General features: G+C 45.1%; 1 protein-coding gene across 7 annotated transcripts in view; it reads left to right on the top strand.

Moving 5' to 3' along the window:
* The window catches only part of MAP4K5 (mitogen-activated protein kinase kinase kinase kinase 5), a 72,053-nt gene that overhangs the window by 17,199 nt on the left and 29,566 nt on the right, over window positions 1-25,288 (top strand). For 6 of the 7 annotated variants that reach the window (XM_082317665.1, XM_082317664.1, XM_082317663.1 and 3 more), the window contains 8 exons: window positions 5,266-5,323; window positions 18,755-18,845; window positions 20,034-20,098; window positions 21,278-21,333; window positions 22,551-22,598; window positions 22,693-22,735; window positions 24,152-24,224; window positions 25,155-25,286. In XM_082317665.1, coding sequence (XP_082173791.1) covers window positions 5,266-5,323; window positions 18,755-18,845; window positions 20,034-20,098; window positions 21,278-21,333; window positions 22,551-22,598; window positions 22,693-22,735; window positions 24,152-24,224; window positions 25,155-25,286 — 566 coding nt within the window. Of the gene's footprint in view, window positions 1-5,265; window positions 5,324-18,754; window positions 18,846-20,033; window positions 20,099-21,277; window positions 21,334-22,550; window positions 22,599-22,692; window positions 22,736-23,228; window positions 23,369-24,151; window positions 24,225-25,154; window positions 25,287-25,288 lie in introns of those variants that run through there. The other variant, XM_082317666.1, reaches the window with a different exon arrangement.

Here is a 25,288-nt window from a genome sequence, read left to right as displayed (position 1 = left end):
GGTAGTGGTAGATGTGAATTCAGAGATGTACGTAGGTGAATTCAAGGGTCGGATGATACCGTGAGATACGGAAAGAACGATGCAGCACAATGGGAATTTCAAAACCGCATGGAGCAGGTTAAGAGTTATGAAGTGTGAGAGGTCAGAAACTAGAAAGCAGATGAGAAACTAATATTTCAGTTGCTGGGCAGGAGGTCAGGGTACCTTTTGACGTTATATACAGTAACTGAGGAGAAGCAGGCAGCGCTTGAGACAGCAAAACATCATGGTCACTGATGAGCGAAGCTTGGCAAGGAATGAATAAGATGGGGACGCATGGGAGGGTTGCCACAGGAGCTGCAATTATGATTCGATTAAATGAAGACACAGTCGAACAAATGCCTCTTCTGGTGAACTGGGCTGTTGACCCAAGGCTGGAGATCAGATGACTACCTCGGGGCGAGGAGGGGATTTCACCACGGAAATTGAAAATACTAATTTGGAGTCTGTGAGAGCGATATTGCTGTCATCTTCCCTTTCTCTTCCTCACTGTTGAAGGAGAAAGTGGCTGGACAAGGAGGGCTAGCACATAAACTTGCATTCAGATGTCCAAGTGAACCGATCCTCCAATTTTTGTCCATCTCACACAGCTTAGCATTGTGGACCCCGTGGGGTGGAATTGTCTGGTTTGCACTCTTAAAAATAAATAAAAAACCCCTGCAGAGTGCGTAACTGGTTCTGAAACCAGTTTTCTGTGTTATTTCTGGTCATTAGCTACAGAAAGCATCCTACCCAAAACGTGGTTTCTCGTGCGTGTTGTTTGGGTGTGTGGCGGGAAGCGTTGTACACAGGGATTGCCACGGGTGTCAGGCTGGGTTCCGCTGCCCCACGGCAGCTTTTTGATGCAGTTCCGAGAAGAAAGTTAGGTCTCGGTGGGAAAACCCAATGATTTTTTTGCGTGTAATATCATAAAACTCTCCCAACACCCCAAAGCCCCAGTCCTACTGATAGCGCACCTCTCATTTTTGAGCGTGGCGTTGGGACACGCCACTGACGTTGCGCCTGGGTTGGAAGAACGTGTGTTGCTCCTGGGCCGACAGCCTAAGGCGGGCTCTGTCTGCAGCTAGTCCTTGGTGCAGAAGGCACCGTGCAGATCCCGGTTCAGTTGCTGGGAGGGTGCATCGGGAAAGTGTCACCATTTGCTTGCTCAGCTCTTAGCCACTTTCTGAAGCATCTGCTCTTTGAGACAGGACCATGGGTTTAAAGGAACTTTTAATCTGCTCTGGTACAGCTGTGTGTATGCTTGAGGGAATCTGGGTTGCGTTGGCTGGTGCTGACATGCTGGGGAAAAAAGTGTAATGATTATTGTGCTGTCACATGAAATTAGTGACATGTAATTTCCTAGGTCGCTACAACTCTGCAACGGGATATTCAAAAAAAGAGGAGTAATTGTGTTTTGTTTTATTTTGAACACAGACCACCGTATGATGTTCTGTAGTATTAGTATTTAGCTGCTAAAATATTCTGGAAGAGCTGTGCTCGGTGGGATGCTGTCACTCATCCTATAGCAGGCTGTAGGACAGCTGAAGAAGAGGTGACCGAAAGGCTATTACCTACCTCTTCTTTCTCAGTAAATACACTCTGTATATGACGTTGAGCAAAATAAATTTGACTGCGTGGCTCACCTCATTCAAATATACCCTTGTTCTGGTCCCATTCTTGTGTGGGTCAAGTTTTCTGTTGGAGCTTTGCAATCCTTCTGCCAAAATCCTATAGTTTTAATCTTCATTCTGAGTAATGCGGAACATGATTTTCAGTTTTGAGTCTCATTAAATAAAATTGAGATCAATACTAAGAGATAGCAAAAGCTCTGTCTTCCTCTCAGGGAAAGTCTTGCAGCAAGTCCCCGATCTGTCGGGGAAGCGGGGCTCTGCTTCTGCCGCGTGGAAACTGGGCTACGTTGGTGATGGGGACGTGGGCTCCAGCGCAGGAGGGAGCTGTGCCAACGCTGAGCTTTCTCTTTTAGCCTTTAGTGTCGAGGTGAGTTCTTAGCAGACTTCCTTACATACTGAAGGAATCAAGGCCAGCAGAATTAAAGACAAGAAGAAATCGAACAGATTTTATCTTTCATTAGACTTGAAATATTAGAATTCCGAAGAGATCATCAAAGTTCACGATATATATGTCATCGTTACGTGATAAAGGCATATAAATGGTAACCTGCTCTGTCATTAATAGCTCAGGAGACACTGAACAGCAGCTATACTGGTTAATTGGCAGCTCTGGGTTACCCGGCGTGCGGGGGAGAACAGCTCCCCTGGCCGCTGGTTGGTTTCAGCTGGTTTTGAATTAAGACTTGAAACACTGAGGAAGTTTCAGGGGGCCGGGAAGGAGGCAGATATTTTGCTGTTGGGCTTTAAAATGTAAATAAGGTGACTAGGAGAACTATAATTTCTTAGCTTTACTTCAATTCCCCCCCCCGCCCCAGTGAAGAAGTGTATCAATAAGACAGATTGATAGATCATTAACTAATTCTTCACATCAGGGAAATTACGGAGAAGTTGTATTTTTGTCAAATATCATTTGTAGTAAAATTTCAGGTTTGATTCCCAGAGCCAGCAATGTTGATGCAGTGCATTCCTGTCTGCGGCTTCCTTGATGTTACACAATCCTTTTTTAAAAAGTAGAACAAGGCAAACTGTAGTCACCCATAGCAAATGAGTTGAGAATTTCTTTAACTAACATGTCTCAAAATTATTTGAGGAATCCTTATTTGACGGTTTTCATATCTAGGTGTGTACCATGGAGAACCAGTTTTTAGCCCTCGCCTTCTTAGATTTTTAATTATGTGCAAGATAGCAGTAATTCATTATTGATCAAATTTTCAGCTGACAGAAGGGTGTGGAAGGGAAAAGTTTAAAAAAAAAAAAAAAAAGGAGTGACAGCAGAGAGAGATGTGTGTACCCGTGTAAAGCTGGTGCAATCCAAGATGAAGGAACAAAAGCCATCAGTCGCGTCTGCGGGCGGGTGACGTCTCTTGGGAAGCAGTTTGGGTAATTTGCTGCATGCTTGCAGTACGACTGTCTAGACTGAAGACCTAATACGGTTCCTGTATCTGTGAGCATCCAAACAAGGATACTGAGGATCAGGGAATACTCAGCATTTTTGCCTTTGGTGCAGGCACGATAAGGGTTAAGTAGCGTGTGTGGTCCTGGTGTCATCAACTCAAGAATGTGTTCGGTTGGAAGATTAAACTGTAGGACCAGAAAACCGATCTTAGGGCGAGTGGCTCAGATAACTTGATGTGTTTAGTTCATAAATACCAACCTGGTGGAGAGCTTTCTGTTCCAGCAGACAAAGTTGGGTGGTTGAAACCCGAAATAGTCCACGTGCAGGCTATAGATTATATGCAGAAACTTAATGGTAATATTGGATAGCAGCAGGACACAATTTGGTGAAGCTCTGTGGCCTATCGTGTGTGAGAGCTGGGAGCCAGTAATTGCAGTGATCTCCTCGGCCTGAACCTTCGAGTCCCTGCCAAAGTCTGCATACCAAAGACCTTTTGCAGACTGCATCTATTCCTTCAGGCTTCAGCATAACAGTAGCAGTGGCGGTTATTGCTTATGTGGAAAAGGGGTTTCTGTAAGGAATACGATCTTTTTTGTGCTTCAGAAATGAAGCTGATCTTCTGGATACCGTGCAATCTCCTTTCTCTGAGCAGCTTAGCTGCTTACGGATAGAAGCGTGGATAGTGGAGGTTCCCTGGCTTCACCAAGATGGTGTGCTTGGTCTCTTATGGGAACGCCTGTGTTTCATAGTGGTATTGGTAGGTGTAGCAGTACCAGAGAGGTCCTAATCCTTTGTCCATGCTTGGATGCATGTTTCTTCTGGATGTTGAAGGATACCAGTGATTTTACTGTGGTCTAAAAACACCTTAGGTAGAAAGGTACTTTAAGCGGTGAAGGTTTCCTTTGTGGTTAGCAGATAACTGTTTGTGTTCAGTGATTTGGTCTGTTGGCTTCTGATGTTTGGTTCTGTTGTACAGTTGTTCAGATTCTCTTTGACTTGAGTCATATTCGTATCCTTGGCACGCGTTTTGACACCCATCTCTTGGCTGAGCACTATAGGATTTTGAAAGGCCAATTATTGTTGGTTGTGGGTTTTTTTCCCCCCTGGCTGGAAAGCCTTTCCCAGTTTGGAAGCTTGACTAAGTGTTGACAAAACTGAGGGGTTCATCTTTCAAGTTCTTGCTTTACCCGTTGTTAAATTAAGACTTCTTCTTGCCTGTACACAAGAGGAGTGTTTTGTTCTGTAGTGGCTTCCTTCAGTCCACAGGGGCAAATTTATTTTGCATCCTCATCTTAAGTAACTGCCCAAATCGATTTCATCTAACCCAGTTTTCTCTCCATTTTCTGTCATCTACCTCTTAAGCAGATGTCGTATGTTCAGAAGACTCTGCACATGTGTTAGCGTAAGAATGAAACAGTCGGGTTTAGACTCCTGTAACGTTTGGATGATCAGCAAAAGGGGAATGCCACAGTGCCTAATTGGATCAAGTTGTGTGTCAAAAGTAATATAGCTTAGCTCTGGTGATGGTGCCCGAGTCATTTAGAGCTCATTTTACTGGAGTTAACAGTGTTAATGAAATCTCCTCTTAAAACTTTCTATATCTGATGTTCCTGTAACGTTTTCCTCCAGCACTGAATCCTCGGTATGAAGTTTAATGACCTGGAGAGGGCAGTTCTGTAAAGGCTTAATTGGAGCTCCCTACCCCGTCTTCTTCTCGAGGGTGGTGGGGACCGCTCGCCTCTGCCAGGATCTGCTGGAAGGAGTTTGTTTTCAGAGTTAGGTTGTTCGCAGGGAGCTGCCGCTCATCCGTGCAGCACACGGAGGTTAGCGCCCGGAGACGGGTGGTTGAGCACTGCACGCACCCACAGCCCGTGTTGCAGCAGAGCACTTTTGTACCACCCCAGCGAGCACGGATGGCGTAAACTTCTCCCTTTCAACAACCCTTGAAAAGGGTGTTTGAGCGGCACGAACGCTCATTTGCTGTCAGATTGCTGGGGGTTTTTAGTCTCGAAAGGAGCTGCCAGTAGCGCTTCACAACTCCAGCTAGGTTGATGCTGTGCTAATACCAAAACCAGATAATCCTCACCCAGGTTGCTCTCAGCTAATTGCGCTGTGCCATATTGGTAACACATGTCGTCATAGCGTATCTTTTCAGTTTGTAAGACTGTGTGAGATGCCGTTGCAGTATAATTAAATGTCTTAACTCTCTTATTTCAGGCTAGAAATCTTCATACGGGAGAACTGGCTGCTGTAAAAATAATCAAGTTAGAGCCCGGTAAGTTTTACATTCTTTTCTGTATTTTTGAATTGCATTTTCATTTCTTCCATATGTTTATTTTCACACGGCTGTGAAGCTCCAGACAAAAGAAGTGTTTGGGTTTTTATTTGTAGTTTCAGCAGTTAGATGACAGGAAGCACTACAGGATGTACCATTACTTTTGGCTATGGCCTGCTCACTATTTCCGTGTTTGTTCTTATCTGCCTTATCGATTGTGGCATAAAAAGATGTTGCGGTTACAGTGTGTTGTTAGTACAAAGAGAAGATTAAGGACAGATGGTAAATTGTGAGCTGTGTGAGTTGAAAGGGGGAAGGGACCAGGCAGTGATGCTGATTCCCACCAAAGATGCACTGGGAAAAACAGAGCCCTGTGCTTTTTAATGTGTCGTCTTTTTTCTAACCCGTGCTGAGGGAGGAGGATGGTTCCTACCATCATTTCCCCATGCCTTTTCTGCCACGCCTCCTAACAGCAGGAGATGCAGAAGCTCCCTTGCTGCCCAAGAGATTTGCTGAGCTGAAGCCTGATCAGAGTCCTGCGTAGAGAGCCGAAATCAGAAATTGTGTCCTGAGTGGAAATGAGGAGAGGAGCTTTTTATCTTCTCAGTCATAACTCAGTCCCACCTAAGGATCTTGTATTTGTTCGAAGGAGTAACCTCTCATCATTTGGTCACTGGCATACATTTCAAATCCCTCTTTAGCGTTGTCCTCTTCTGTATCTCTTTGCCACATTAGCCTCCATGGCTGTGGTTTGCCTGAACTCCTGTGCTGTGCAGGTTCAGGGTCCTGGCTCTCTGGGACAGGGGACGAGGGAGGCTCCTCCTGTGAATGTGTGCTCGTCCAGTGCTCGTGGAGTAATGCATGCAGCTTAGGAAGCAATCGGGGATACCGTCCGTTAGTGTACAGTCACAGAGCTAGGAAGTAGTAGGATTTATGGAGACATGACGAGAGAGCTTCCATGGAGTGCTGCAGGGAATGATGCAGGGAGTCTTTTAGGCAGGAAAAATGGAGGAAAATCTGGAAGCACACATAACATAGGAGAGGCTGACAGAACCAGGCGTTTTTTAGTCTGGAGGTCAGAAGGCTGAAGAGGGATCTAACCACCATCCTGCGCGATGGACTGGCAGAGGAGCTGGAACCACACTCTCGTCAAGAGTGCCCAGCGAAGGGGTGAGAGCCAGCCGGCACTGAGTCCAGCTGGACGTGGGGAAAATTCTACACTAGGAGAGTTTGTGTTCTGGGGCAGGGCCCAGGGAGGTGGTGGGATCTCTGTCCTTGAAGATTTTCTGAAGTTGACTGAGCAAGGCCCTGAGCAACACGACCCGACTCTGCAGTTAGCCCTGCTTGGAGCAGAAGACTGGAGCAGAGACCTCTGGAGGTCCCTGCCAACCTGTCCCCTGTGATGAGAGGTTTTGATGACTGGCACTGAAATGTCCTTGGTCCCTGAACACCAGCATCTATTCGTGACTGGATGGGTTAAAAGACTGTCATTCTGATGAGGAGCTCACAGTGTCAGCGTATGCTAGCAAGTGAGGTGGATGTGCTATCTTCCTCTTTCTGGCTTAAGAAAGTTTGCTTGTCATTGCTTGGTTCTGTTCAGTCACTCGGGTCAAGAGGCATCATGGGTTCTTAAACACGAAGGGTTTGCTAATGTCTGTAGGCCCTTGACAAGCGGAAAGGCTGCCCTCTCTTCTCCCGGCCTCTCCAAACGTGCATCCCTCAGGAACTGAGCCCTGAGAGATGGCTCTGCCCATCCTGCTGCTGTATTTTGTAGTTCCTCCAGCTTTATATTAAATCTGGGCTAGCAGTACTTTTTCAAATCTATGGTGCTTACCCAAGACACCTGACCAGCTTGAGCACCTGTACCTCTCCCATTGAGGACTCTGACCAGTGGTATATATAATAATTGAAGAGTCAGTCTTCGAAACAAAATGTTTTTAAATTTTTCTTTTAGCCATATGAATAAAGTTTCAGAGAAGACTGTTTTTAAATAGCAGTAAGTATGTTCATTTTTCATAGAAGTTTATTGTCCAGCTGACTTCTAGACTAGCTAAATTTTTCCGACATGTCTGTAACCCTTGAATAATAATTTTCAAACCTTTGACAGGAGGATCAGTGCTTAATGCCCGTGCCTCACCCCATATTTCTTGGTTCTGAAGTCCCAGATCAAAACTTTGAGGGAGGAGTGATAGTGTCTTTACGGTTGTTTTTTTTTTGTCTTCCAAAAATTCCTTAATGTTTGTTAAAAGATAACAATCTTGCATGGAATCTCTCAAATTTTTTTTTTTTTTTTGCTATTTCAGCCATTTTGAAATGGTCAAGCAACTATGCATGAATTTGGGTTAACTCACCAAAGTAGTTTTTACCAAAATAAAATTGGGGTGCGGGAGAAAAGGGCTGGGGACATTTCTAAAATGGAGTGCTTTGGTGGCTTCACCTCATGCCTTCTTTTCTTCCTTTCAAGCTAGATTATCAGGGAGACTGCAGTGCCAGTGATGAAGTGGGAGAGGAAGGCAGCGGCAATCCCCATCTATCTCGTGGTTAGAGAATACAGGGGAAGAGGCGTTCAGGTCCATCTTTCTCTTATTTACAGTGAAGACCAATGGTTGCGTCTCCCTCCTCATGGGTTGTTGCTTTCCCTACTGACCTGCAAGGCATTCCAAGGTGGCTTTAAGGATTTCTGCTGAAACTTTTAATATACTTTTTGCTTTTAGTATAAATTAAACATGAGTTGATTTAGGCAGCACACAAGAGCGACTCTGTTGCCTGGTCTTCAGGCTGATGGCTAGTCTCTTTTGTAAAATGATTGGAGAAAAATTAGTTTGGGGTTTCCAGCATCTAAGGAAAATATGTTATCCTCTGGACTGCTTGATGTAAGATTTGCCGTGAGCCTAGCTGTTCATTTCCAAGTGATTTTTTTTTTTTAACAGTTAAAAGTTCCTGAAATTTGAACATTTTTTACAGCTGGAAAAATCTGAAAAATTCCAGTGAATAAATGAAAAGAAAGGCTCAGCTTAATTCTTTAGCTTTTCTTTTCCTTCTTTCCTGAAGTTTCCCCTGAAGTGTACCGGCGCAGGTTAACAAGCAAAGAGCAGCCAGGCCGTGCTGGTGCTTCCATTGCAGCTCTCATCTTCTAGAGCCAGCAAGGCCTTCTGCAAATCCAGCTTCATGCACACAACACAGTTCAGATGTCAGTGGCTGTGGCTCAGTCCCTATGCCATAAATGTCCTGAATTTCTGAACCTGCCTGCTCACACCAGAATTAATGATCGTATGACCTAGAGAGCGGTGGTCAGTGGGCAAAACCTCAGGCATGGCCTTAACTCCCACCAGCGTGACCTCTACAAGCCATTTTGACTCCCTTCAGCGGTCCTTTCAATCCTCAGCTGTTTGATCTCGTTCGGTGGCGACCTCTTCGGAGCAGACCTGCGGGTGGCCCTGTGATTATTTGATGCGGTGCACAGCGTGGGTTTTCCTCTTGTTTGGGGATCGCTTTTAGGAACTGAAAGGCAGTACGCAGCAACAGGCAGCAAGGTTTTCTTGGTCCTACGTGCTTCATCCCATCCCCGTGCTACCACGTCCCTCATACCAGGGTGTTTATTTAGGTGAAAGCAGATGAGGCGCAGCGAACGGATGGCAGGCTCCGAGCAACAAGGAAATGTGGTTTTCTCTGCAAGAGCTGTGAAACTCCTCATTGCGTTGTGTTGTGTTGACGTAGGTGCAAAAAGCAACCCTGCAAATTTATGTGAGAGAAAAATACATGAAAGACTCTTAAAGATCCCATCTATGACTGAGAGGTTTTTCTGAGCCGTAGATCTCTGGAGCTGGGAGGGTGTTTGGGGGACGCATGCCTCTGTGGTCTGTTTTTAAATGCTTCCTTGGCATCCTCTGTTGGAGACGGGGTGCAGGACTGAAGGGCCCCGTGCCTGCCTCACTGCAGGGTTAATTTTTAATTCTGGTTGGTTCCGCGATCCGCTTCACCGTGCAGCCAAAAAAATGTTTGTGAAGGCTGAAGGTAGAAGTGTGGGGAGGCTCAGGGGAGAAGCTAACGCCACTGCCTTTGGGTGACTGCGACTAACCTTTCCTTAGCAAACCAGGGCTGGTTTTATGTACGTGGATTGCAGCGATAGGACTCATTAGGCAATATTAAATGCAGTGGAAACCACAGTGGGGATCCCTCAGCCCCTGCTTGGCAGCATGTGAAACGCTGTGGGCAGTGTTCGGGGCAGTGGTGCCGGGGAGAGCAAATTGCCGCTGGGTTTATCTCCCATCAGGTCTGCGATGGGGTGGAGCGATGCTTTAATGACAGAAAAAGGACAGTATTAACCTATTCCTAATGTAGTGAGAGGCTTCCTCGGGCGTTCATGTCGCTGCACCTGGTCCAAATGAAGTAGGTCTGGTTTGACTGTGAATTTGAAGAACTGCTTTGAAAACGGAACTGAAGCAGAGGCCGAATCCTCTGCCGCTGGAGCCGAGGGAAGAGCAGGAGCCGTCGGAGGCCGAGCAGCCCCTGCCCTTGCTTGGTGCTGCTTAAGCACTGCGGTGCAAAATGCAAGGCTCTGGCCCAAAGTCACCGCTATCGAGAACCCCATTTTAATTAGCACTGATGACCATGTCTTATATGTTTGATTACGTTGTTGGTCTGACTTGCCGCGGGGAAGTGATTTCTCCTAGTTTTTTGGGTTTGTTTTTTTTTTTTTAATACATCATCTTTTAAACGTTGCCAACCTGATCTCCATCCATTGCATGTACACCCACAGCCTCTTGGCAGAGGGTTTGTTTTGTTTTTAAGGAGGCTTCACAGCATTTGTTTACTTATTTATTTATTTTTAGTTCTCTGGGATGTCTGCTGCCTCTGCAGGGTGCCTGGACTTACTGGCAGCAGCTTACTGTCTTTGCAGGAAGGCATGGCTGTTCAAAATCTTCCTGATTTAAAAAAAAAAAAATCAGCTGCTCCCCACTTCAATGTTCTGACTAATTTTAAGGGTTTTGAATAGCTTTGTGGGACTGTACTTGCAGAGCACCATCAATTCCTGGAGCAGGCCAGTGTCGGAAGCTGTTGCAGCTAGTGGGGAGCGCAGCCCCTCCGAGCACCAGCACGAGCTCCGGCCAGACCGTAGGCCACAACTAGAAAAAGATTAGTAATTAATTCCGTAAGTTAGTCAGCAGAGAAATAGGCTTGTGAGTTACATACAGCATCTTCTGGAGAGGAGGAGGAGGAGGTGGCTCATAGATAGGAATTAATTAGCAGATGGAAAAATAAGAGCTCCAAACTCAACACTTGATTAATACATAGACGGGGGAATTGGGAGCAGAAGACAAAAGCCTCTGAAGCAGAGAGCCCCAGAGGAGGTGAGGAACGGGTTGAATTAAAGCGGCAAGAAACTGCGCACAATAAGATGGCAGCGTTTGGGGAGGCCTAGCAAAACTGCTGAGATGGCGGGCGGGGATGAACTGTGGTTTGGTTGTGTTCCTCCCTCATCTGCCGCAGGTAGCGAGTGAGCTGGTGGGCAACGAGGCTCCGACTTGCAGCGAGACCCCAATGAATACGTGTTTTATTTCATCTGCTATTACCTTTGTCTGTTCTCCAGACAAAGGAAATAAACTCTCTACTTAGAAGGTTACTGTCATTAATTTATTTGAATTTTTGGGCAGTACGCTAGATCCGCTACCACAGTTACTTAAGCTGTGCTGCTAAAATCAAAATAGACAGTGTTTTTCACTTTTTTTTGGCATAGACTTTGGAGAGCATTAGGCAAAAGTATTATGGCACGCTAATGACATTTCCCAGCATTCACTGAGTACAAATGCTTCAAATAATTTGGGAGCCAATTCTATTTCAGAAACTAATCCAACTGTACTCAGCAGCGTAGAAGCCAAAACCATCTGAAACACTAAAGCCACTTCCTTCTATGGGTTTAGCAGATGAATCGAGAGGGGAGTCAATACAAAGAGGTAACTATTTGCCAGCGTAGTTTTCTGCCACAGAACTTCCTCCCTGGGAAAATGTAATAACCAAAATATTTTAAAATTTACTCATGTCTATTGTAAATAATGCTGTAATGATAATTAGTGCCCTCGGAGACCTTGACACTCTGCAGGCTGGCATTAATCTGTCGCGCTCTGTACCTTTTGCCAGGTTGCAGAGGAATCTCATTGCTGGTTTTTATTTGGTCCAATGTTTGTGTTTTCAAGTAGCCAGTTACCTGTTTCAGGCTGGCTCTTAAACTGGAGGTAGAACTGTTCAAGGGATTTTGTACAAGGGAAGATAGTCACCCCAAGGGTTGTAGTACTGCGCTCGGTACATCGAAAGCAGGTCTGGTTCGTTACGTGTGTTTTGCATCTCGTGGTTCAGATGCGGAGGTTGGTATTCCACGCAGGGACACAGCCACGGGGCCGAGTCAGGCTGCGATGGGCGTTTGTCCTCTCTGGACCACGACTGCAGCACAGCGGAGCTGCACGGTCAGTCCAAGGCGTTTTGGGGACTGAAGAAGGGTACTGCAGCAATGCAGCCTTGTACTTTGTATAATAAATTCCCTAGAGATGCTTTGAGCTATGGAGAAGAACAAGCCTGAGGCTTATTTCAACTGAGGCTGCAGGGGTTGAACTGTTGTTGGCAGCGCCTGGGGTTGAAGAAATACGAAAATAACTTCTCAGTACTGCGTACACCTTCACTGCCTTGTGCTGTGTAACCTTGTCAGGCTTGGGATCGTGTCCTTTGTGCCTGGTGGTTTAAATAGACACAGGTTTTATGCGCCGAGCAGCGGCGGGTCAGACGCTGCTGGAAGCCCTTGCTTCCGAGTCCTGGCTGCCACCTCCCGTGGCATCGGGCTGGCATCGCCACAGCCTGGGTGACACCAACACCGTTTTGCTGGGAGAGCTGGGCGTGCAGCTCGTTACACCGCCGCCGCATCTGTCGAGCGGTTACCCAGGGCTGAACGCCTGAGCTTCCAAGCGTGCCGGCGCTGTTAAAGCCCGGGCATGGCCTCGTGCCGTGCCGTGCCCCGAGTGGTACTGCCGCAGACTCGCACAGCTGCTCAGCCTGCCTGTGGAGCGTACACAAAGCAAAACAGAGACAACGTGGTCTTCTGATGTAGAGTGCCCAGCATTTTAATTAAATTTAACTTCTTGAAATCTGGTCTAATTTTACTTTGCATACTTATAATGCATTTATAATCTGCTATTCTTCTTTCAGAAATGTATGTATCCAGAGTGGGTGAGCTCATGTTTCATAGAATCATGGAATCGTTAAGGTTGGAAAAGACCCTTAAGATCATCGAGTCCAACCATTACTCCAGCACTGCCAAACCCACCACTAAACCATGGCCCTCAGCACCACATCTCCCCGGCTTTTGAATACCTCCAGGGATGGGGACTCAGCCCCTGCCCTGGGCAGCCTGGGCCAGGGCCTGACAGCCCTTTGGGGGAAGAAGTTTTTCCTAATATCCAACCTAAACTTCCCCTGGCACAGCTTCACGTAGTGTAAGCTCTCACTTAAAACAGAGTTTCTTGGATGAAGGTGGCCAGCAGAAGGGGTGGTGGTGGGGGAAGGAGGCGTTATGAGCAGGGAAGAAGCTGAAAGATCACACGTTTTAGTTGGGAGGTAATGCAGAGTGTGACACTTGGGGTGAAGGCAGGTTGCGAAAGGGTGAATTAGGAGGGCATGTCATTTGACAAAATACATGAAGAAAATAACGATAGTGAGATAGTGGTGAGAAGGGAGAGTAAAGATTGGATCATGGAAGGCTGAGTTGTACAACGGTAAGTATATAAGGCAAGGAGAGAGGAAAAGAGAGGAAAGTGTTAAGGAATAGGAATAGAGATGATATGTTGACATGGCTGCTCATAAATAGGATCCGAGCAGGGCAGAAGAGAACATAAACGGGGAAATTATTTCTGGTGCTAGACCAGTCTCTCCGAACACTTGTGTGCTGCTTGCTGCAGAGCCCCTGCTGCTGTGGCAGCGCGTCGCCATCGGTAATATTTTATATCAATCGAGAGATAATCAGTACCATCGGTGGTTAGCAGTTGGCAGCTAGCTGCCTGGCAATAAAATTTGCTGGTGGAAACATCATTGTTTCCAAATAGCTGTTTCCTGCTTGGGATCAAGTTTCTGAGCTTCAAGTTTGGGGAATTTAAATTCTTTCTGTCAGACTGCAGGTTTCCTTGAATCCTGAGAAAAGAGGTATGGATAAAACAGCTCGGATGCTTGAGTGCGGTTTGAATTATTCCCCTTCTTAAAGATGTGAAACTTTTTGAAAGGATTGTTCTCAGTTTTCAAAATGGTTGGTAAAGAGCAATGCAGGTCTGCAGGGTGAAGAAAGCAGGAGTTTTACATGCGTCAGAGCTACGGGATGGGATTCTACAGTCATGCCTTGCATCCTCTCCACCTCCCCAAAAATATTTTGGGGCTGTTGTTTAGTTGTATTGCACGTCAAGCTAAGTGGCGATTGGAAAATGTCTCGGGAGTTAAACTTAATGAGGATAGAGGGGAAAGACTGGCAGAAAAACTCCAATCTAAGGAAAAACCCGTGTTTTGGGAAAGCCATCCCTTTCATCAGCAGAGACTGAACCCTCATGAGGTTCAGGAAAGTGGTTTGGAGTGAGCGATTGAGAACTGGGGAGCGTGGGGAACTGGGGAGCGTGGGGATGTCTGGAAGTCAGCGCAGAGGAGCTGATAACCTGTGGATATTGCTTGGCTGTGGAGTTTGTATACTGGGGCGAATGGTTTCTGCAAAGTTGTCGCTCCTGTGGGGCTTTTTCTCCTTGTTCAGGTTGTTGAAGTAAAAATCATTTGAGGAATGGTCCCAGCAGAGGCAATAGTTGCTCCTGCTAACTCAAGAGGCGGGCGTCTGTCGGGTGAGTTGTACGAATACAGCGAGAGAGCATTTGGGTTCTGATGAGCGATGGTGTGACCCCGCTTTTCGTCCTTCGGTGTCCACCCGGTCCCGTTGCTAAATTGCATCTCACTTTTGAATAACAAATGGTAATTACAGTGTTAAAAATCCCAGGTCTGCAAAGTCTCTTCCGTCAAGCTCCCCAGAGAGGCTTGGCGGGTAGGCTTTGGAGGGCACGTCGCAGCTCCTGCCAGGCAGCCTGCCGCGTCCGTCTGGCGGGTCGGGGCCCGTCAGCACTGCGTGTTGAGGGCGCTAGCTCGGGGCAGGAGTGCTGGCAGGCTGGCTGGTACTTTGAAGATCTGGCCTCTTAATCAGTGCTTCTGTCCCACCCTTCGGTGACACCGTGAATGTCTCCAAATGCCGTCAGTTCCCTCCTCCCAGTTGCGTGCGAGCCCTGGACGCTGCCCGTCCGTCCCTCCCTCTGTTCCCGCACAGCATCGGTCCTGTGATGCAGCACTGAAGTAATGCAGAGTAAACCAATTAAAAACAGTAACTATGAATTTTTCCCCTGAGGAGCCTTTTGGACAATAAAGTGATTCACGGCTGACCCAGGAGGAGTTGTGAGAAGTGGCCCTGGGTCTTTTTGCAGATGGGACCACTCAAAGCAGTCAGTGGAGCACATGAAAACATGACCAGGAGTAAACTTGCTTAAAAACCATCAAGATGAGGCATGCTCAGAAGACCTAATAGCGCCGTGCGATGGGCACTAGAGCCGTCAGAGCCTTCGCGTGCTGCAGAGTGGGGTATGGGGATCCAGCATACACGTGCTCTCCACCTAGGACAACTTCATAGAACCGTAGAATGCTTTGGGATGGAAGGGACCTTTAAAGGCCATCTAGTCCATGCCCCCTGCGATTGGCAGGGACATCTACAACCAGATCAGGTTGGCAGGACATCTATACGTGCCAGTTCCACGTAGGTGAGAAGCAGCGTCTGCAAGTAGAATAATTCACTAGTGTTAATGGGCCATCATTTTTCTCACTGATCTCCCATTTAAATATGGATTTATCATGAATTTACCAGGCCTTACCTTGCTTAGCTTCTGAAGTCTGCTCCGGTCGCATCACACGATGATACGGCTGCAAGTTTCAGCAGTCCCCCCCCTGCCAGCTGTGCTGGAGAACAAGCAGCTGGTTGTGCCAAGCAGAGCGGACTCGACCGCGGGCTGGGATCGGAGGAGAATATCCCATTGTAACGCTCGCTTGTGTCCTCTGTGTCTCGCTGCAGAGGTAAAATTACATAATAGTAGCAAGCTGCAGTGACTCACCGCGCCGCTCGGGTGATTTACAGCAGCTCCCTAAACGGCGTTTCTGCTCGGCATGCCACATAACCCATAATTGCAAACATGTGAGTAGACAAAAAGTACATTTTTCCAATTCCGTGTTAGTTTGCAGCAAGCAATCTCTGACGGCTAAAACAGATGAAAATCTCTTTGTATGGACATACTGTCACCTTTGATCTAGTTCGTTTATCTTGCTGTCTCCCTCTCAATGAAGGATTTTCTACAAATTCTTTGTCTTACTGTCTTATTTTTTTTTCATGCTATCCAAGGATATTTAATTTTTGCCCTATTCCAATGTCTCTTGCCAAGATTAATACTCCAGCTGCCTGGAAACTCTGAATTCCTTTGTTTTGAATTCATTCTTGTCGTCTTTGAATGACTATACATCTTCTCTTCTATCTCTGTGTCTGATCTTTCAGAATCATTTTCTACATATTTTAGCCAAACTTTTCTCATGGATATTTCTCCTCTTCTTTCCATCTGTTTGGTACTTTTCTATCACCTCCCTGTCTGTAGTCAGCCTGCACCTCCCTTTCCTCTTCCAAATCCTTTTATTTCCCTTTTTCTATAAGGAACCCCATTTCTTGCATAGATTCTTCATTTATTAATTGCAAATCAAGAGGGCATCTTTTCTGTCTCCCTCTGCTACAGGCAGGATCAGCCTAAGTCACTCCTGACGGGTACTCATTCAGTGTTTTCTTCATTTTTTTTCACTGCTGGGCAACTTCACAGCTTCCCATCCCATCAGGTTCGGTGCTGTGATGTTACTCTGGTAGGAAAAGCTTTTCATCTGTGCAGGGAATGTACATTAAGGCAATTTGAGCCCATTATTAATTGTCCTATCAGAAAACTGGAGAACGGATTATTCTTTCTCCCCCCTTCCCTGTTATCTTTTACGTGCATGGAGGTTGTTATCTTTTCTACTCTCAGTCTCTTTCTAGCCCAAACCACCGTATTTCCTTCCATTTTTCCCCATTAGTCACAGTCCCTATGACTGACATTCCTCTTGCTCCGCACTAGGCAGCCCATCGATGTGCTATCGACGGGCAATTCCAGCTGCCGCCTACAAGTTTTTGCTGTTCCGGGAAAGCTGCTGGATCACGATTTTCACGTGTGGCGGTATCTGTCTGTTCTGAAATGCTGCTTCGGACGTATCAAAGACCGCTTGAGTTGAAGGTGGCATTTTAAGAAGAGAGCACGGGTATTTGGCATGTGATACTCTGAAGTCACGGACAGCTAGTAAGGTTAGAGACAGACAGTGCCTCCTTTGGTGTGGGGTGGGAGGCTTTTGCCTTCAAACTTGCTTAGATTTGACTTTCTTAAAAAACTTCTGTAGTTTTAGAATGCTCCAGTTAGTTGTCTGCGAGCATTCAACAATTTCCCTTAGGGGGTTTGTCAGAGAAATGGGGGGAATGAATCCGTCTGATTCAAACTCAGAAATCCTTTGCTGATAGTAATCATTTATAGGCAGAGCGCAGGAATTCAGGCGAAGCTGTAGCTGAAAGTTAACCCATAAAGCAAGCGCAGTGTGAGATCTGTGCTAAATTTATGGAAACCGTGTTGCCTTTTCTTTTTTTCATTATTAAAAAAATACTACTTATGTTTAAAAAAAGACTCTTGACATTTGAAACTCTTCCACTAATGTTTTCCTGCCCCGGTGAAATGTTTCTCCGTACGATTCAACTGCGAGCAGCCCTCGAGGATGTACTGAAATCGGGGATGTATTCATACGAGTGTGTTCCCTTCTACCTTTGTATTTCGTAGGTATTTTCTTAAGTAAAAGTCTGGTAATCGTTGGGACGTAAAGGTTGTGATCATTCGGGTGATCATTTCTGGGTTGCACATCCCTGACGTTGATAGTAGGAGATAACTTTTACTAGTGAAACTTTAAACAAAAATAAATATACAAAGCAATTTTTTCCTTGAGAAAACATGGTAGCTACCGTACCGTCCAGAGCAGCACTTTATCTAAAACCTAAAACCTTTGTCTAAATCCTAGTCCTCCGTGTCTTGCAAGCTGTTACAGACGTTTTGTTCGTGCCAAAGGAAGAATAAAGGTAGGAATGCGTATATATGCATGATCACAAAGCAGGCACGCGTCCAGGATGGCCTAACAGGCTGATTTGTGTGGCGCTGGTGTTCAGAGGGAGGCTGTCGGGCTGTGCTGATGTTATTTGCTGTCACTGCTGTTCAGGCCGGCCCTCCGAAGCCAGCGGGTGCGTGCCTCCGTAGGAGCCCCGGCGCCGGGCTGGGTGCGAGCCTGCCCCGAGCTTCAGGGAGGCAGAGCTGCGGTGTCTGAGCTCCAGGTTCTCGGCAGAGCATCCTCTGCTTGGCAGTCCTCTCAATGGGATTTAATAAAAGTATATCAGGGTTTTTCCTAGCTCTCAGATATTTTAGTTTGCTTCACTGCATCTATAAAATTATTATTTTATTTTATTTATGACCGCTTTCATCCTTTTAAATTAAAGAGGCAGAAACATGCTAGGCTATTGCTCTGGCCATAACATATTTTTCAGTAGAAATTTTTTTTTTTTTTTTTTTTGCAAAGGATATTTAGGATGTGCAAATGTGCTTATGTTGCTGTCCTCATCCAAAACCAGCCTCCTAACAAGGCAGTCCGTGTTGAGGACGCTGTGCTTCTCTTCTGAGTCAGCGGCGGCTGAGTGGGCGTGCAGGCCATATGCTCTATCGGAGTCGTTTTGAAATGAAATACTTTTAATAAAGAGCCTGTGGTGTGTGATCTCTTCTGCTTTCAGGCAGGGGACTCTGGAATTAGTTTGCAGCGATTTTTCCTCCTGTCACTGGGACCCTTGTGCTGGAGAACCGTGTCCCCGTAAAGCCAGATCAGCTCCGGCTGGGGCTACCTGACAGCTACGGAGGGGCTGCTCCCCACTTTTCTCATGTGCTCCCATCCTACCGCGGGATCCCTTTGCCTCCTTTTCAAAGCGCTCTCGGTGCGTGCTGAGCTGTCTTAAATGATGGATCGTGTTCAGGCCACCAGGCCAGCCCTTCTCTGTCGGTCTTCAAGAAATATCGGTGTCTCACGCAAAGCATGTAGTAAAGAATGGGAACTGAAAGGACGGCGCGTGTGGGTAACTCTTGCTGAACAGGCCGGTGTGCTGGGAAGCCCTCGTGAAGGGCTTAGCAATTATCCAGGTCCATGGCTTGTTTTTATGGGTTATGTGCATACCTTCAGATCTCTTTGAACGTTGAGTTGTTCGTGATATAACTGTGGCTGCTTCCTGTTTTTCAGGAGATGACTTTTCATTGATACAGCAAGAAATATATATGGTTAAAGAATGCAAACATTGCAACATAGTCGCCTATTTTGGGAGCTATCTCAGGTAAACCCCACTTTTTATACCTGCGTTTTTCCTGGTTCTTTCCTAAAACAATGCTCAGTCTGGTTTAGTACTTATATCCTCTCTCAGTGTTCTTCTCTAGGTTGAATTCCCGTTGGTTCCCAGTTGGCTTTAAAAAAAAAAAAAAAAAAAACAAAAAAGAAAGAAAAGTGACTAATACTTTGTTTTCTCTGCTGGCCAAAAGGCTGGAATATTTTTATCACTAGGAACAGAAAGAAACTTTTCCCCGAGAGACTCTTGCAACATATCCAATCCTACTCACTTGCGGGGCAGATTTTAAACCCTTACGACTTCTAATATAAAACTGCCTCATTATTTATCTAGAGCAGAATTGCTTTTAGATATTTTATTTAATGGTAGTCTTGTGTGCTGTGGAACTATAGCCAGTGAGTTGTAAGAGCAAAGCACTAAATCTGAGCTGCTGGTCATCACATTTTTCATAATTCTGGTGGAACAGATGCGACGTACTGAGAGGCAGAAACAAGGTGATGCCAGCTGGCTGCATCTTCAAGTGCACACGTTAAATGTTATACGGAAAGCTGGGGAATATTTTCCATTTCTGTGGAACTCTGCCATTTATCAGTTGGCTCTGTGGGAATATATATCACCGCTTCGCCTGTTCGGTCTTTTTCTACGAGGCTTCATCTTTAGGTTTTTTGGAGGGCTCCATTTTTTAAGCAATCTGTACAGCCCAAATGAACTTCAACTGGGACAAAATGGCTAAATTTCTAAATCCCCAGTACCCTTTTTGGAGGCCATGAAGAGTTGTTCAGGTATAAATTAGGGAATTTCAATTTAACACACTAAACTTGCCGTTTCAATCTTATCTAATGTAATCTTGCTGATAGCAGATAAACCTCAGGTGTTTATTCTGCATGTTCTTTATTGCAGTTAGGAGGTCAGAGTTAAAGCAACACCTTTTAGGTCTGATAACGTTTAAAGACTTCTCGGTGACTTTGGCATAAAATTTTCATTTTGTTAGGTGAGAATTTATATTGAGATTGTTAATAACATGTAAAATGTGTAACTGCTAGTCATGTACCAGAATGTGTATTTTTAGCAAAGAGCGATCAAGACCGATAGAAAATACTTTAAATAATCATTATTAACTCTGTTCTGTATACAGATCAATCAGCTTCTGATGCCTGTGTTTTAATTTTCTTTTGATAGCCGTGAAAAGCTGTGGATATGCATGGAATACTGCGGTGGGGGATCCCTCCAAGATATTTACCATGGTACTTTGAAACTTATTTTAACATTTGTACCTTTTGGAAGCTCTCTGCAAAGAAGAAAAAATAAATAATAAGCAAACTAACGGGGAACGGTTGGTACTGGCCAGGCACTGCGTGCATTCTTCCTTAGGGCACAAACAGTGTTTTTTAGCTACAGTCAGGAGATTTTGTTGAGAGCACTTCTCACATATGGTGACCATCATTTTGGGCTAATACCCGGTCATTCTAGGGTGGAACGTGCTTTATTTTTCAGTCCTCACGCTGTTTACTTTTCCCCACGATGCTTAGGGGACTGACCCAAAGAGCTCGAGTTATTCCAGCGGAGAGCTCTTCAGTAGCTGCCGTTGCTGTACGCTGGGAGCTCACCTGTGTCTTGGCTTCTCTCGGCCCGTGGCTCTGAATGCCGTACGCAGAAGCAGGCTATCTGCTTTCTGAAGGGCTGGAAAAAAGACCTTTAAAAAAGTTGATAACCAGAAATCACGCTAATTGGATATGGAGACTGTGCATGGTGTGAGGAAGCGGTTTTTACTGGGAAATCTCTACATTTGATCTTTAAAGGGTAGAAATGACTTGTTATTCTTGCTCCTGTGCAGTACTGTACCACTCTTTTATTACTGTTTTCCTCTCTGAGGTTTCATCTAGAGTTGTTGATTCTGTGGAAGGATTTACTGGAGTTGTTGGGAAAGCAGTCTGGGGACTTGCTCTGCCTTTAAATGATAACATGGAGTTTTCGAATGCCAAAGCTCTTTCTGCTTTATTTTTCAGCCAGTTAGTACAAATAGCTTTAAAACAATTCAAAGTCTCATAGGCCCCTAGTATAGAACATTGCCATTTCTAATATTAAAAAATTAGCAGAAGTCCCTTTTATTGTTTTTTACCTTCCTCGGAATACAGGACATTACATTACTACGAAGTCACTTGTAAAATGGTAATTAGATTTCTGTCAAAACAGGTTTTCTTCTCGCTGCGGGTATTGTCTTCTGTTATTGTGCTGGTTTTTTTTACAGAAAGCCTTTCTGTAAAACAAGCAAACAAAACCCGCTCTGCAGCTCAATGTCAAATGCAGTTCGTGTAAAATCGCTCTTTAACTTTTGCATGGAGATACCACTTTCTGGCTGCTTCACAATGTTATTTATGTGTTGTATATCGTAGACTTACACATTTTTTAATCTTTGTTTTCAGTAACAGGACCTCTGTCAGAGTTACAAATTGCATATGTATGCAGAGAAACTTTACAGGTACTGTACTTCTGCAGGTATACCGTCAAGTGTTTGCTCCATCTAGAGAGAGTAGATACAGAAGATGATTTCAGAAAGTGCTGCAGTACCATCACTTACGTTTGTAAGCGTTGGGAGTCTAGCTGAAACCAGTTAACCAGGGTTAATCAGTGAGTTTCCATATTGTAAATTAGCAAGGAACTCCAGTAATGTAGTGCAAATACTTGCTTAAAATCACTGGTCAGAGCAGTGCTGCTTCTGTGCTGTAATTTGCAAAGGAGTTTGCGCAAGAGTAGACATCTCTCTGGATGCCACCGCAGGAGCAAACCACTGAGCCCCAGTCCTGCTCGTTCCTTCGGTGAGCCTGCTGGTTTCAGGGAAACTGGAAGGCAGATCTGCGCAGGTTGTGACCACGGCGTTGTCTGGGCTGTTGTCATCCATTGCTCTAACACAGTGAGTCAGTGCAGCAGTTGTTGAGGACAAATTTTTGAATCTCGTTGCAGAAAACAGCTAATACCTAGTAAGCGAGGGTAGGTAGCTGAGTAATGGAGGGGGAAGGAAAAAAAAAAAGGCACATTTTAAACTGCCTGCTGGATCTGTAGCAGTAAATTCTAATAATTTGTAGAGGAAAAATACTGCAACCAGATGACTAAAATCCTCTTTCATTTTGTGATTACTAATAACTGTAGAAAAACAAGACAAGATGATGCAGGCAGCTTGTTTCTTAAAGGAACTTTTCTTTCCCTGCCTGTGTATCCATGAATAATTCCGTGAGGAATCACGGGGATGCACACCTTTCCCGGTGGCTGAGCTGGTCACTGCCGGAGGCAGGGGTGCAGACCCGGGAACTAATCTGCTTGGCAGTGCTGTTCCTGATCTCTTCTTACTGCAGGGACTCAGCTTAAAGGCTCAACACCTGCTTGTTGAAACCCTCAGGACTTCAAAAATATAGTTAATTTTAGTAAAGGGGAAAGGTGATGTATCTTGAGGTTTGTTTTGAAAACACACACGTATCTGTGTCAAGTGTTACACCGCGACTGGTTTAAACAAGTCTTCACGTGTATTGGCTGGAGCTGGGGGAGAGGAGGAATGAATCCAGCATACCTCCTATCTGCAAATCTTCAATTTCTCCACTTTCAAATCAAATACGTTGAGTAATTTAAATTTATTAAATGGGACTGACGTTGTAGTATGTTAACAAATGGCAAAATGACGTGTTGTCTCTCTTTCGTTTCCAGGGTCTTGCGTATTTGCATATGAAGGGCAAAATGCATAGAGATATAAAGGTAACTTGGAACTTTGAGAAACTTATCTTAAACTTTCTAGTGCGGAAAAATACTCCTGATAAAGATTTTTAACTTTGTATTTGTTACGGTTTAGGGTGCAAATATTCTACTAACAGACCATGGAGATGTCAAATTAGGTAAGTTGCCTGAATTTAATAATAAGACAGAAAGCAAATAGGAACGTTTTAATTTGATCAAGCAAAAGCTACAGTACCAGCTGGGATACTTTGTTTTAGCAAGTTGCCTTTTACTTTTATCATTCCATTAAGACAAAAAATTAACCAGAATGTAGAGACCGTGCCTCCCAAGAAGAATATTCAGCTTTTGTAAGGCTTTGTTTTGTGTTGAACAGCACATGCACAGCAAAGATTGAGCCTGCTACAAACGATAAAGCATAACACAGCAGATCTCCTGTATCGTTATAGTCAATTTTAGTAGATGCTGGTCTCGGTGGCATGAACCTTTTGGTGCTGCACTGTAGGATGTTCTTATTCTTATTTGGGGCAATAGTTGACGACAGAAAGCGTGCACCCATGGGCTTGCGTATGTATGAGATGAGAAGTTTTGCATTCTATCAAGAAGTTACAGGTCATTTCTTTTTTCAACTACCAAGGCTTGCAGCCTCCCAAGTTTCCCTGGAATTTGCCAGGTTGGGGTTACCTGGATATCAACGTGTTTGTTCCTCGCCAGAATGGCAGTTCTCCCTTGGAGCCTCCAAGGATCTGCTGTGTGGGAGAAGGAATGGGATGCTCACCATCTTACTGCGTCCGGTGTGGGAATCAGGGCGGTTGTGCGTTCGCTACGTGGTTGCTCTTCAGAAAAGCTCTGTGGTTCAACACGTTTACTCCCCTGTGGTGAACCAGGAGTGCTGTGCTATGAAAGTCCAGCTTTTTAAAGAAGAAGGGGGGGGGGGGGTGGGGGGAAAAACAAACCTTGAAACTGATGGGAGATTCCACTAACTGCATTAAACTTGAGTTATGCACCGATACCTTCCTTTTGCCTGCTAAGCTAGTTAGATTTGCCCGCAATTATCCTCCAGCTATCATACTACAAATGCAATAAAAATAAAAAGGACTTAAATGATTTTTGGCTCTGCAAGACCACCTGATTATCTGCAGCTCTGAGAGCAAGGGATTATTGTCCCCTAGACAGAGTCTCCAGAAATGAGAACAGATGGCCCCCCGCAGTTCCTCCATAAGTAACCCAGAAATAGTACCGTTTCCAAAGCATGATGCTATTTTTCCTCTTGAATATTAAATGGAATATCCACTAAATTTTGTGAGGTTGCTCGGTTGCTGTATTGTGAGATGGAAAAATAGCTAGGAGAGGAACTGGGTCACGAGTGAGCTGTATGTAGAAACTAAACTTTTCAATTTGAAGTCATGCCAGTGAAGACATTAGCCGATCTCATTATTAATCGTTAACTGTTGGAGCTTAATGAATTTTTACTTCGGATGAGAAACGTGGTTGTTCTTTCATAATATGATACTTCCTAGAGCAGAATTGGGGTCTTAAAATGAGATTTCTAAGTCTATGGTAATTTTATTTTCCAGCTGACTTCGGTGTAGCAGCAAAAATAACAGCCACCATTGCGAAGAGGAAATCATTTATTGGTACTCCTTACTGGTAATAAACTACTTGGATTGCTATGATTCTATGCAAAGCTAAGTCTGTATTTATGCCAGGAATTCTAAAATACACACACTGAAGTATACACACATATTTTTAAATATATATAGCAATTGGAGAAATTGCCTTTCTTCCAAGTAAAATGCCCAAAGGGTACAAGTCTGGGAAGCACTGATTATAGCTGTTGCTGTAACACAAGCTACCCAGTATTTGAGGCAGGATTGCTGTTTCTTACAAGTTTGTTAATACAGAGCCTTCTCCCCTTTTTCTGGATCCCTACTGGTCACTCAGTTTCTCAGTAGCTTCTTACACTTTTAGTGAATAAACTAAACAATGTCTTCAATTTCTGTGCAGAAAGAATTGTGAAGAAAAACAGGTTTTAAACTATCTTTTAATCATCTCTACTGATTAATGTCTGTACAAGACAGCATTTAATATGCAAATATATCCTTGTAAACCTTGTGCTGGATTATATATGCAAATTTAACTGCTGTTGGTTTCTGGCATTACTGTGATGCAGTTGGGATGCCTGGGGCGGTATTCTTGGTATAGACCGAACACTTACGTACAGCTTAATCCAGACAATGGGTTTTAATTGTTTGCTGCCCTCTTTATCCCGTTGGAGAAGGAGGACTGAGGGCAGGAAGATTATCTGGTCATTAAAGCATTTCACCAGGAATCATGAGACTGGTTCTATTCCTAGCGCTGCTGTCCAGCCCATGACCCCAGGCAGAGCACGTCACCTCTGCGTGCTTCTCCGCTCCCCGAATGCCGGGTGAGGGGAGGGGGACCCCAGGCTTTCCCTGACCTAGGCTCTTGGCGGGGGGTTCTGCTCTGGGGTTACGTGATTTGCTTTGTGCCTCCCGTGCGCGGGCGCTGTTCAGAAGCAGCTGGTGCTCTCGATGAACGATGCCTTTGCTTTTAAAGGATGGCCCCAGAAGTTGCAGCGGTGGAAAAGAACGGTGGATATAACCAGCTCTGCGATATCTGGGCGGTTGGCATAACGGCGATTGAACTTGCAGAGCTTCAGCCGCCCATGTTCGATCTTCACCCGATGAGGT

Source organism: Platalea leucorodia (genome assembly GCF_965183815.1).
Source record: "Platalea leucorodia genome assembly, chromosome: 7".
Classification (NCBI taxonomy): domain Eukaryota; kingdom Metazoa; phylum Chordata; class Aves; order Pelecaniformes; family Threskiornithidae; genus Platalea; species Platalea leucorodia.
This window is presented reverse-complemented; position numbering and strand designations above follow the sequence as displayed.